The sequence below is a fragment of the Diabrotica virgifera genome, chromosome 6, assembly GCF_917563875.1.
Source record: "Diabrotica virgifera virgifera chromosome 6, PGI_DIABVI_V3a".
Lineage (NCBI taxonomy): Eukaryota > Metazoa > Arthropoda > Insecta > Coleoptera > Chrysomelidae > Diabrotica > Diabrotica virgifera.
This window is the reverse complement of record NC_065448.1, coordinates 6,832,771-6,845,240: the sequence shown is the minus strand read 5'-3', so window position 1 is coordinate 6,845,240 and position 12,470 is coordinate 6,832,771. Positions and strand designations below refer to the sequence as shown.

Genomic DNA, 12,470 nt, shown 5'->3' with positions numbered 1-12,470 from the left:
TCCACTCCCGGATATTCTTCAACCAAGAGGCCTGCTTTCTACCAATTCCTCTGCGTCCTTCGATTTTACCCATCATAATAAGTTGAAGAATATTATACCGGTCTCCCCTTACTACGTGTCCAAAATAGGCCATCTTTCTATATTTAATATTATCAAGCAGCTTGCGGGTAGCATTTGCTCTCTTAAGGACTTCCACATTTGTCAGCATAGCCGTCCATGGTATTTTCAGTATACGTCTGTGCAGCCACATTTCAAAGGCCTCCAAACGGTTAATGGTGGATATTTTTAATGTCCATGCTTCGACACCATACAAGAGGACTGACCAAATGTAGCATTTAATCATGCGCTTTCGAAGTTGAAGTTGCAAGGTATCATTACAGAAGAATGACCTCATTTTTAAAATGTCGTGCGGGCTATCTCGATTCTACATTTTATCTATTTATCTGGATCTAGTTGTTCAGTAATATGGCAACCAAGATATTTAAAACTGGGTACTCTTTAAATTATATGACCATCAACATATAACCGTGAATCTTGATGGGCCAAACGGCTAAATACCATGCATGTATTTTGTTTTTGAACAGTTTATATTTAGGCCAAACTCCCTTCCCACTGTATCAATGGCATTTAAAAGGTGTTGTAATCCATTTATATCATCACTTAAAATAACTGTATCGTCTGCATATCTGATTGTATTTATCAGAATTCCATTAACTTTCACACCCCATTCCAAATTATGCAGCGCTTTCTTAAATATTCTATCTGAATATAAATTGAATAACAGCGGGGACAGTATACAACCCTGTCTGACACCTCTTTGTATTTTGCATATTTCTGTTGATTTTCCATTTATGCAAGCTGTCGCTGTTTGACGACAGTATAATTTTTCTATGATTCGTACATCTTGACTATCAACTCCTTTATCCTTTAATATTTTAATTAATTTGTGATGTTGTACTCGATCAAAGGCCTTCTCGTAGTCAATAAATACAGCAAAGACATCTTTCCTTTGATCTCGGCATTTCTGCAATAACACATTTAGTGCAAAGAGTACGTCCCGGGTTCCCAGTCCATTTCTGAAGCCAAATTGTGTTTCATCCTGGTCTTCTTCACATTTATCTCTGATTCTACTGTGAATGATACGTAGAAAGATTTTCAAAGTGTGGCTCATAAGGCTTATCATTCTATAATCGCTACAGTTTTTTGGACGTTGTTTTTTTGGTAGGGTTATGAATTCGGACTTTAACCAATCTTCAGGGATATCACCAGTCGAATAAACATCATTGAAAAGTTTGACTAGTATTCCAATGTTTTCCTCATTTATGAGCTTTAACATTTCTGTAGGTATGTTGTCGGGACCAACGGCTTTCTTGTTTTTTGCCAATTTTATAGCATGTAGTATTTCTGATTTCAGTATTTCTGGTCCTTCACCTTCATCTAAAGTCTCCAGTTCTTCGGGTCTATCATCATTATACAGTTCATTTATATAATTATACCAGGTAGTTCGAATTTCGTGTTCGTCTATTATCATTTTTCCCGACGAATCGGTTATAGTATGTGGAGTTTTCTTATGATAAAGACTAGCTACTTCTCTAACTTTTTTAAACATATTAAACGTATCATGTTTTTCATTCAACTTTTCTAATTCCTTGCATTTGTCCTCCATCCATTTTTCTTTAGCTACCTTTATCTTTTGTTTAATTAGTTTCTGTTTCTATATTTTTCCTACGAAGCAATATTTACACCAAGTCAACCAAACAAACGAACCCATTTTAATGAAGTATGCTTTCAGCTGGGGAGCTGGGAACCTCCAGCTTATTTTGATGTATATGTTCGGCGTGGTGGACGATAGATTGGTAGATATGGGAGTATTAAATGGCCGCCTGGTTCACCCGATTTGAATCCTAAAGAATATTTTTACTGGGGATACTTTAAAGGTAGAATTTCGTCAAGTATCTAAACATGTATCGTTACTTTCTCTTCACTACTTAACATTAAAAATAAACTGAACCTACTACCAAAATACAAATAATATATTTTAAGTCCAGTTCATCACAATATCCCTTTAGCGTATGTAATTTTGTTAAAAGAAATTGTTTTTACCTGTAAATACATCAACTATACATAGTAAGAAATAATAATGTATAAAGGAAATACTGACCAGACTCGTATGTTTCTTTAAATAAAGGCATATCTTCGGGATGATAGAAGTCAAAAATTGATTTTCCTAGCATGTCTTGCGGCAAAAAACCAAAATTTGTGACCACATCCGGATCTACATGGCTAAAGATACAACCAGCAGTATGGCGCATTCCGAACTTCGGGGACGATCTCTTTTCTACGGGAACTGAAACAATACAAAAAAGGTAATTCTCAAACTATTTTAATAGGTTTCTGTAAGAAATGTATCCAAGTTGCGCTACCTTGCTTCGCCACTGGTAGCAAAATAATTTCTATCTTCATAAAACCTACTAAGTAAATTGTGCTCAGGAAATCCCGGCTAGGAAGCATTCAAAAGGTGGTTTTACCTAACTAATAGAAATTTCCAAGTTGTCCCCCCGCCAACCCCTGGCAGGCATTGCAATTATAATTTTAAGCAGTCAGTATCAAGTTAAAATTCGTCCAGTCAGGATGTCACATTTATTAGTTTAGAGTTACTACTCTCGCGTATTTAGTAAAAGTAAGAACTTAAAAAGGAACTATAGCCCACTCCTCAACACAAATAGTTGCATATGCAGGTGATATAGTTCTTATGAGAAGAGACAAGGAAAGATTAAAAGAAGCAGTAACAATACTGGCAAAGGAAGCACGGAAAAGAGGTCTAGAAATTAACGAACGAAAAACAAAATATCTACTTTGCTCTAGAAGAGAAGATAACAAGCCGAGAGAAATCAAAATAGAAAACTACACTTTTGAAAGAGTCCAACAATTTAAATATTTGGGAGTAATAGTGAATGGTCAAAATAAGAGAAGTGAAGAAGCAACGGAGCAAATACTAGCTCATATAGGAGCTGGAGATTATATACTGGAGATATCATACTGGAGATATCATAGGCTAATGAAGGACAGGAACTTATCCAGAAATACAAAACTGATAAAATACAGAGTTGCAGTCAGACCAGTAGTTACATACGCAGCTCAGACAATGTGCGTTACGGAAAAAGATGAAGAAAAATTGAGAATATTCGAAAGGAAAATCCTCAGACGGATTATGGGCCCGATAAGAATGGACGAGGGAGAAATGAGAAGAATGAACCATGAACTAAGAGACATAATGAAGAGAGAAGATATAGTTAGATTGATTAAAACGCATAGACGTGGAAACCAGAAACTTAAAGCCCAAGGTGAAGATCCAGAGAGAGGTGGGAGGACCAGATCATGAGAGACATCAAAATCCTGGAAGTGAGAAACTGGAGGGAACTATGCACATATCGAAATGAATGGAAGAAAGTTGTACTGAAAGCCAAGTCATACAACAAACTTTGAGAACACACAAGTGGAATGCAGAGTGATTCACCGCAATAATCGAATCAGAGAGCTCTACGTAAGAGCGGCAAATATTCCATCCGAAATGAAAAGCCATGATGATGATGAAGAACTTAGAATCCACCCAGGATGAAATGTCATGTGATAAAAAATTGCGCGGTCAAAAATTGGACTGGATCCAAGCTCATCGTTGTCTACCTTTATTCCCATTAAGTCTAGTTATATAGCTAAAATACAGAACGTATTTAAAATGAAACTGTTCTGACCACATTATATGTTTTACTGATTCCTTGATTTTAACAAATCAAAGGGCAAGATTCTTTATTTAATAAAACTTTAAAAAGGTAAACCCTGTAGATGGCTGTATACCTTTGTTAAGACAACGTAGAATGAAGTAAACACTTCTGTTGTATGTAGGTATATAAATTCATTAAAAAATTCTTAACATTTATCCACAAGGGAGTGGAAGTACAACAAAACGTTTTCGGTCAAACTGACCATCCTCAGTGTAAACGTCCAGTGTACAAGTAATTGAAACTAGCCACTTGAATAGGTGTAAAACCTCAAAATAACATTATTGCTACATTATGAGCTGTATAGTAATCGACAATAAGTCGATGTCTTAAGATTAAAAATATATCACATGTGGATGTATGTCATCCTTGCTCGGAATTTGCATGTCGATTACTATACAGCTCATAATGTAGCAATAATGTTATTTTGAGGTTTTACACCTATTCAAGTGGCTAGTTTCAATTACTTGTACACTGGACGTTTACACTGAGGATGGTCAGTTTGACCGAAAACGTTTTGTTGTACTTCCACTCCCTTGTGGATAAATTTTAAGAATTTTTTAATAAATGTATATACCTACATACAACAGAAGTGTTTACTTCATTATACGTTGCTTTATTTAATATTCAAGATCTTATGATCTGGAAGGCTTACCTTTATATGGAGAATATACTGGAACGGCACTCACGACAAGGAACATACCGCTATTGTTTTCTAAATATTTAATTTCTGAAGCGTCTGTAAAGTGTTTGAACTTCACAGTGAGCTGGAACGCTTGGTATGAGACTGCTTTGTCTACGACACCAAACCCAGACGATTTTAATCCTCTGTATTTTCGAAGGCATACGTAAAGGCAATTTTTGTAATCTGAAAAATAAATATGTTAGATACTGTGTTAGGTACATGAATTATATTTTTAGTGTAAATAGTGTTAGTATCAATAAAGTGTTATCATCAATCAGCCAATCGTGTCCACAGCTGGACATAGACCTCCCTCAGTTCTATCCAATGTTCTCTACACTAGGCCGCTACCTACTATACCCTTTTTACATCATCGGCTTATCAAGCGTTGGTTGTCCTCGATTTCTTTTATGGTTTCTGGGCCTCCATTCCATGATTCGTCTTGTCCACCATCCATCTTGTGCATCAATCTGTGTCTGATTTTTTGTTTGTTTTTTGCTCACGTCTAGCATTTCACTTTCCATGGAATATTGTTATATTCCATGAAACCATGTATATTATTGTAAATAAATTAAAATAAGAATCCTAAATAAATTAAGTGTTTCTTTATGTAATCTTTCCGATGACCAACCTTTTTTTGTTACACGGATGACCAACGGGGGTAAAAAATGACCCCAGGTCAAAAATAACCTGGAATGGATGTTTTCAGCATTTAAATCTTCATCTAACAATACATCCTCGTTTTCTGATACTATTTCATCTTCTATATCATCATAAAAATCCCTAGCAGTAACAATTTCCTGTAACTCAGCCTCAGTAAATATTTGCGGCCATATCTTATATTTACACAAAATACTAAGAAACTATAATAATATACGCCAGGAAATAATAATAATGACTAACTGTAGCAGACAAGAATGTCATGATTCGTACATAATAGGCACCACAGGACCACAGTCTAAAAATAGATTTTGATAACACGCAGTGTAAAACTACTTGGAATTCCACATAATAGACGGTATTTTACTAAACATCAACTTCAGAATATATTTTTTATTCGTAAAATATAGGGATTTTTTTTATTTCAAAATATGAGGATATCTAGAATGATATTAAAGTGAAATAAAAAAATAATGAGTTAAAAATTGAAAATACTTTTGAATTTATTAAAGAAAAACATACGCTGGGGTCCAAATTTACCCACCTTGGTCATCCGAAGGTTAAAGCAACGGTTTAAAGTCATTAATAAATTAAGTAAAACCGTTACAATATTTTCTATATCTTCACTTGTTTGTCTCAAAACTAAGTATCGTCCTAAGTATTTACATTCTAAATAAGTTCAAAATGTTTTTAATTGTTTGTTAAAAAAGCTTAAAGTCCAATTTATATCCTGACGTGGACGACACGGCTGTCTTATGGAGCACGTTGAAGAATCGTCTGATTTGAAAAGTATTAGCTAGTTTACCGTACAACGGAACGGAGCGACACCGAGGACGTGTGCCGTCTATTGTTCTACGGCACGTGCCATCCACGTCCCGTATTAAGATAAATTGGGCTTAACTCTACACTAACCTTTGTACTTTCCTTCGGAATCTACTAAGGGAAAGGCGATTCCGTTAGTGACTTGACTAGAAAAGGTTTCTCTATCTTTGGGGTGCACGAAATCGATGAAGGATCTGCCCAGCCACATGTCTTTGGCGAATCCCAGAACTGTGGTCAAACTTGGAGTCGTATATAACACCACGCCGTCGTACATGGATATAACGCAACAGAAACTGTCCTGGAATAAAAAAGTTCAATTTATGAATAAAAATAGATAATTATTATTTCCATACCAATTTTTATAACTTACAGTTATAATATACAGGATGTTTGGTAAAGAATGGGCCAACTTACCTTTTTTATGGGCCATTCCACGAACATACGCCTGTTTTGGATTACTTCGACAACGAATATTTTACTGTGCAACATAAGAGGTACGAAAGTAAATGGCGCTAATTAATTATTCCAATAAACAACTATGTAATTTGCAATTTACTTTCGTTCTTCTTATTTTGCACAAAAAAATAAGTATTCGTTGTCGAAGTAATTTAAAACAGGCGTAGGTTCGTGGAATAGGGTATACAAAAGTTAATAATAGCCGAAATACAGGGTGTCAAAGTTAAACTTGTATTTTATTAAAACCTGCCTTGATCTTTTTTATCTTTGTATTGTATTTATTTTTTAATATTTCCTGACAGGCATGGGACAACAACACGAAATTTGGTAAGTAGTGCTGGTACTGTCCACTTTACTAAATTATGTTAAACAAACGTTTCTGGCTACTATCAGAGGCGTACGACGGGGGAACGTGAATGGTTGACCCTTCCCAAATTCTACGCCACTGGTGGAATTGCTATTTTAGTGTAATTTTTTTTATTCTCCCAGACTTTCTATGTAAATAAGCTATTTTAGCATACTCTTCATTCATAACGATAAAGCCATTACTTTTCGAGATATTTAAAGCTAAAAACGAAGGAGTTAGATACATTAAGGCTATGGGTACATAATTCGCAAATATTTTACGTGTATCCCTACTTTTTCTGTCTTTACACGGCAAATTACGTGTAGAAAAATTCACACTGGTATGTATATGTAAACATTACTAGAATATCGTTCTACTTGAAAATGTCATCATTAATTTAAAGAGATGGGTTTTGAATGTTCTTGGATAACTGTTATTTTTATAATTGCAAATTATTAATTCAGTTAATAAATGTGATAATTTTATCACTAACTATGTATTCAGTGATTGTAATAATTTATTTGTACAACAAAGACTAATACTCAATCAAGAAAAGAGGAAAAGTGTTAAAGTGATTTTTTAATAATATATTGTTATGGAACGCTTACAATTTTGAACATCTTTAACAACAAAATACTAGGATCACAGAATATATTATCCTGATGTATTCTCTGCTTGGATCTTCCACAAATAATACACAATAAATAACTTTTTATTAAGTTCACGTCTTAAATCAATTATTTATCAAATACACTATATATCAATAATATTTAATCAATAACTCAACATATTCCCGATGCAATGTCAGATATTTAAAATTTTCACTGATTGTCAGTGTCTGACTGACAATATGCTGACAATATTATATTCGGCTGAGTGCGTTGTAAGACAAAGATAGATTTGGAAAATATTACCACGGCATTGTGTTCATTTTTTTCGAATCCTGAAAAAACCAATGAATATTTTTGAAAAATTTAAACGCAGAATGAAAGACTAAATTATTACCGAGGGCCGAAAGTCCCTTAGAATAAATAAAAAGTTTATTTTGAATGATATATTTGAAATTAAAAATCACACTAAATTTTCTCTTAGTTTTTCACCCCTGTAACTTATTAAAATAAACATTATAGAAGTACTCAGGGACTTTCGGCCCTCGCTAATAACGTAATCTTTCATTCTGCGTTTAAATTTTTCAAAAATACTTATTAGTTTTCTCAGGATTCGAAAAAAATGAATCGCCATTTGAATAGCATTGCAGCCGAAAATACGTACCGATCCTCTTAATCGAAATAAGTGTGCCTTTTCATTTTTAACTTCAAATATCTCAAAAACTAATAACTTTATCGTTACGAATGAAGAGTATATTATTTGCAGAGAAAGTATTGGAGAATCTAAAAATTATGCTAAAATAGCAGTGTCATCAGTGGCGTAGAATGTGGGAAGGGTCAACCATTCACTTTCCCCTGTCGTACGCCTCTGGTATTAACCACAAACGATTATTTAACATAATTTAGTAGGATGTAAAGTACCTACACTTTCTTCCAAGTATCATAAGGATATGTCAAATAGTTTTATTATCAAGTTATTTATCAAGAATAAATTATTTAAAAAACAGAATACTTTAAAATAATTTGACATATCCATATCATACTTGGCGGAAAGTGTAGGCAGTGTACACCCTACTAAATTATGTTAAATAATCGTTTCTGGCTACTACCAGAGGCGTACGACAGGGAAAAGTGAATGGTTGACTCTTGGTATTGGGAAGACTCATTGGATGGTTGGCTCTTGGAAGTATTGGGTTTCAGAAATTTGTGTCGACAATGGTGTATAAATTTCCCATAAATTTCTACAGTGAAGAAATATTTAAATATTTCAACATAGAACCTTGTACCTGTCCCTTCAAAACTAGTGTTTGCCCATATAACTGCCAACTATCTTTTCCCGCCAAACAACGAAACTAAAAGTTGCCCAACTACCAACTAAGAGTCTGTTTTTAACCATCGTCGAATGCACACCGAATTGAAGAAGCTCCAAATATTGTAGTTTTTGTCCATTTTCACCTCAAGTATAACAATATAGTTAATGTCTGTGGTCTTATCAACTAGGCAGTAAGTGATAGTGCCAAATAGTAAAACAATATCAGCTGTATCAACTGTAAGTACAAAGATAATCCTAAGTACATCTTATTCATTTACCTCTCGTCAAGTTCGCGGTGTTGCCATTACGTGGAAACGGTTGGCTGTTCTATCAAAAACTCTATGCGTGATAAACTCTCTCATTTACTTGTAATTTAAACTTATAATATCAATCTGCTATCTCTCATTTCTTCTTCGATTAATTCAACTCTTCAATATACCTATTTTTTTTTTTGTTACTTTATAAACATTGTGTTTTAATTACCTCTATTACCCTCTCCTTATCCCTAGCAAAGATTATTCCTTGCAGGTGCTGGATTTCCAGCTGGTCCTTCGACAAATAAAAAGAAGATGTTCCAAAAATCTGTGTGCGAGAATCGACCAGAGAAACAGCCTAGTTCGCTACGGCGAGCTCCTTAATCGCACAAATGGGTGCCACATTCGCTAACAATGGATCAAAAACACATTCGAGTGCGACTTTCTCAGTAACATTTCGAGCGTTTTTGAAAGGATAAAATAGATTTTGGCCGTCGATTTATCCCAATGGATGAGACTTGACTCTATCAACATGATCTTGATTCAAAACTAGAGGATAAAGAGTGGTGCGAACCTGGTTTTTCGGCTCCGAACGAATTTTGGAGATTCGAAAGGATTACTTACAAACTGGTAAAACAAGAAATTTGAATATTTGCCGAAGAAAAAATTTCGTGAAGAAACCCGATTTGCAGGAGAAAAAAATCGATTTTTATCAGGACAAAGCACTGTGTCATATGAGCATTTTGACAATGGCGAAAATCCATAAATTAAAGTTTGAATTGTTGGAGCATCCACTGTATTCACCAGATTTGGCACCTAGGGACTTTCATCTGTTTTATTAAGAGACGTATTTAGATCAATTTTATATATTAATGTACATCACGAACATACAAAAACAATAAAAAGGAACAAATATGCCTTACCTCCGCATGACAAGTGTACACCTTTCCGGTTTCTATAGATTTGGTCTTGGCTTGTGCTTCTGGTTGCGGTGGTTCTTCGTTTTCTTTCTCCTCGGTGCCTTCCCATTCCACTCCCAGGTTGATGGCGAGGTCGGTGGTGGGACACAACGTTGGCAGAGGCGGTGTTTTTGCTAGCGTGAAAAAAAATGGACATACCACGGCCATTGTGTTAACGGTATCTCAACCCTTGCACCGAGCAGTTTGGTTTGGTGTAAGAGATTAGATAAGCAGGTTAATAAAAAATATCTAATGTTTAATAATAGAATATAACAATACTGTATTATGCATGCTAGAGTGTGTTCTTTTTGCGTATAGGTATGTGAAATTATTTTACAAAAGTGCTAATTTTTGTAAATCTTGTTTTAGAAAGCAAGTTAGTGAAGCAAAATTACCAAAATTAGAAGCAAAAGGAAAATAAGTAATCTTTGTAATAATTATTTTAGTCCATTGAAATGTTACATTTAGGGTTGCATTTCTTAGAGGAGTCAATTTTATTTTTTTAATGTATAGGGGGTTCAGTAGAAGCTTAAGTTCAAGTTTTTGGGGTCGCCGCCCTTGTCCCCCGGCCGCCATCTTGCAAAAAGGGGTGCAAAGGCTTTCGCGCTGTATCTCCTAAACTAGCAACCATACAGAAAATTTTATTACAAATAAAATGTAGCAAATATTAAATTTTCTACAATTTTATATCTATTACTTTTTATCGTCAAGTGACCAACAAAAAAGTTATAAACAAAAATAAGAGAAAATTTTGTAAGAAGTTTCCTTTTGTAGGTTATAACTTTTTTCGTTCATTTTACAATAAAATAACATCAAAGCGATTTTATAGAGGATTTTTCAACGAACAATTTTCATCATAAAGTTGTTTAATTTTATTTATTTATCTAGGTTTTACAGCGCTCCAAACTTGACCATATTCTCGAATTCTCATGGGAATACAATAAAAACAAAACCTTGGGCTTACTTTTCTATCTATATATTTATTTACTATGATTTTAACATTCCTATGCTAATATTAAGCTATTTTTGACCCTTTTTCCGGCCACCTATGACGTAGAGTCTGGAGGCGCGTTTTTTGTGTGGTATCCCCAATAGGCCTAATCCACGGACAATTTCTAGACAAAATAATATTATTTATTATTATGTTGAAAAAGATCTATAATAGTTATTATTTTTCTATTTTTTCGATGGTCCAGGCTGCGAGTCAAGATCTGAATCAGTATCCGAGGTGAATTTTTGTCGTATAATAAGAGTTAGAGTTGGCGTTATTATCGGTAATTCATCTACCAATTCATTTTCTTCAATAATTAATGTTGACAATGTCCACGATGTTGCTGCAACTTTCACCACCACAATAGAGGCACACTGCTGAACATTTCAGGTCTGCTTTTCGGCAAACCACATACACTTCCAGTTTCCATTGCATCTGCTAAAGATGAATTTCATAAGCTCGGGGGTACTGGAGGCTTGGAAGTTTGGATTGGTATCAAAATTTTCCATGCTTTTTCTAGCCACAATTTTCTGGATCACAATGTTTACCGAGCCATGACTGAATCTGGTGATACACTCGGAGTCTGTGGAAACGGGTTGCATCTTGTGCTGGAGGAAGTGAGAAGAGATTAGATGCTTTTTTTGTCACTGTTTTATTGAATCGTTTGTATCTCAGGGTTTCCAGAGAATCGTCTTTATTTCCGCCATATAAAGATACGGAAAACGTTCGCCGACAACAGTAAGTAAAGATGGCTCGACTTACCCGTATTGAGCTGCCCCCCCCCCCACTTGCAAAAATCAAAAAACAAATATCCCTGATTTATGAGCTGTATATGAGCTCTCATATTTTGAGCTCGTTCCACTGAGCAGGAATTTGATACTTTAGTGGGGGGGGCTGAGTCAGCCCCCCACTACTTAAAAATAGGAATATTGAATCGGTTTTTGCGGCAGAATTACGAGCTATTTATGAGCTCTTGAAATTATATAGTTTCGATTTTTGAGCTCATCCCCTTCACCCCCAAACAACCCTTTAATTGATTTAACTTAAGAGAAAAATGCTGAGAAAACTTAAAATATATCGTATTGCGGATATAATTCCTGTAGCTTATATACTCTAAGAATAAACTATTAAATCACGTGCATTTCGATTATTCAGCTACAACCCCTTCGCAAGAAAACCACCCTATCTTCCCGGCTTAAGAGAAAGTTGTACTTAAAATGCATTAAACTAATTATTTGGCGACTACATATCATTGAATAATTTATAAGCTTCCAAATTACGCGCATTTAGATCAGTAAATTGCAAATTATTTTGTATAGTGCAGTCACTGAAGGTAAAAATAAACGATTACCTTCAATTTCGGTGAACCTTCATCGATTTTCACGAAAATTGGTCAGTGGTTAGAGGATACGTCAAGAAACAAAGGTGACATAGTACCACATTGCGCCTTTACCCTGAGGGTGGATACCGCCCCTTCTCGGGGGTGAAAATTATTTTATTAAAAATAACTGCACAAATCAATAAAAGAACAAATTAAAAGCAAAATTTATTATATCAAGTTTATTAAATAAGTCAATACTTTTTAAGTTATTAAAGATCAA

At 34.7% G+C, this 12,470-nt stretch overlaps 1 protein-coding gene across 4 annotated transcripts in view; it reads right to left on the bottom strand.

Annotated features, from left to right (window-relative positions):
- The window catches only part of LOC114349438 (period circadian protein), a 152,974-nt gene that overhangs the window by 62,903 nt on the left and 77,601 nt on the right, over positions 1 to 12,470 (bottom strand). For all 4 annotated transcript variants that reach the window (XM_050654255.1, XM_050654256.1, XM_050654257.1 and 1 more), the window contains exons 6-9: positions 9,843 to 10,012; positions 6,034 to 6,241; positions 4,435 to 4,647; positions 2,162 to 2,347 (exon numbers count right to left, since the gene is read on the bottom strand). In XM_050654255.1, the coding sequence (XP_050510212.1) occupies positions 2,162 to 2,347; positions 4,435 to 4,647; positions 6,034 to 6,241; positions 9,843 to 10,012 (777 nt within the window). The remainder of the gene's footprint in view (positions 1 to 2,161; positions 2,348 to 4,434; positions 4,648 to 6,033; positions 6,242 to 9,842; positions 10,013 to 12,470) is intronic.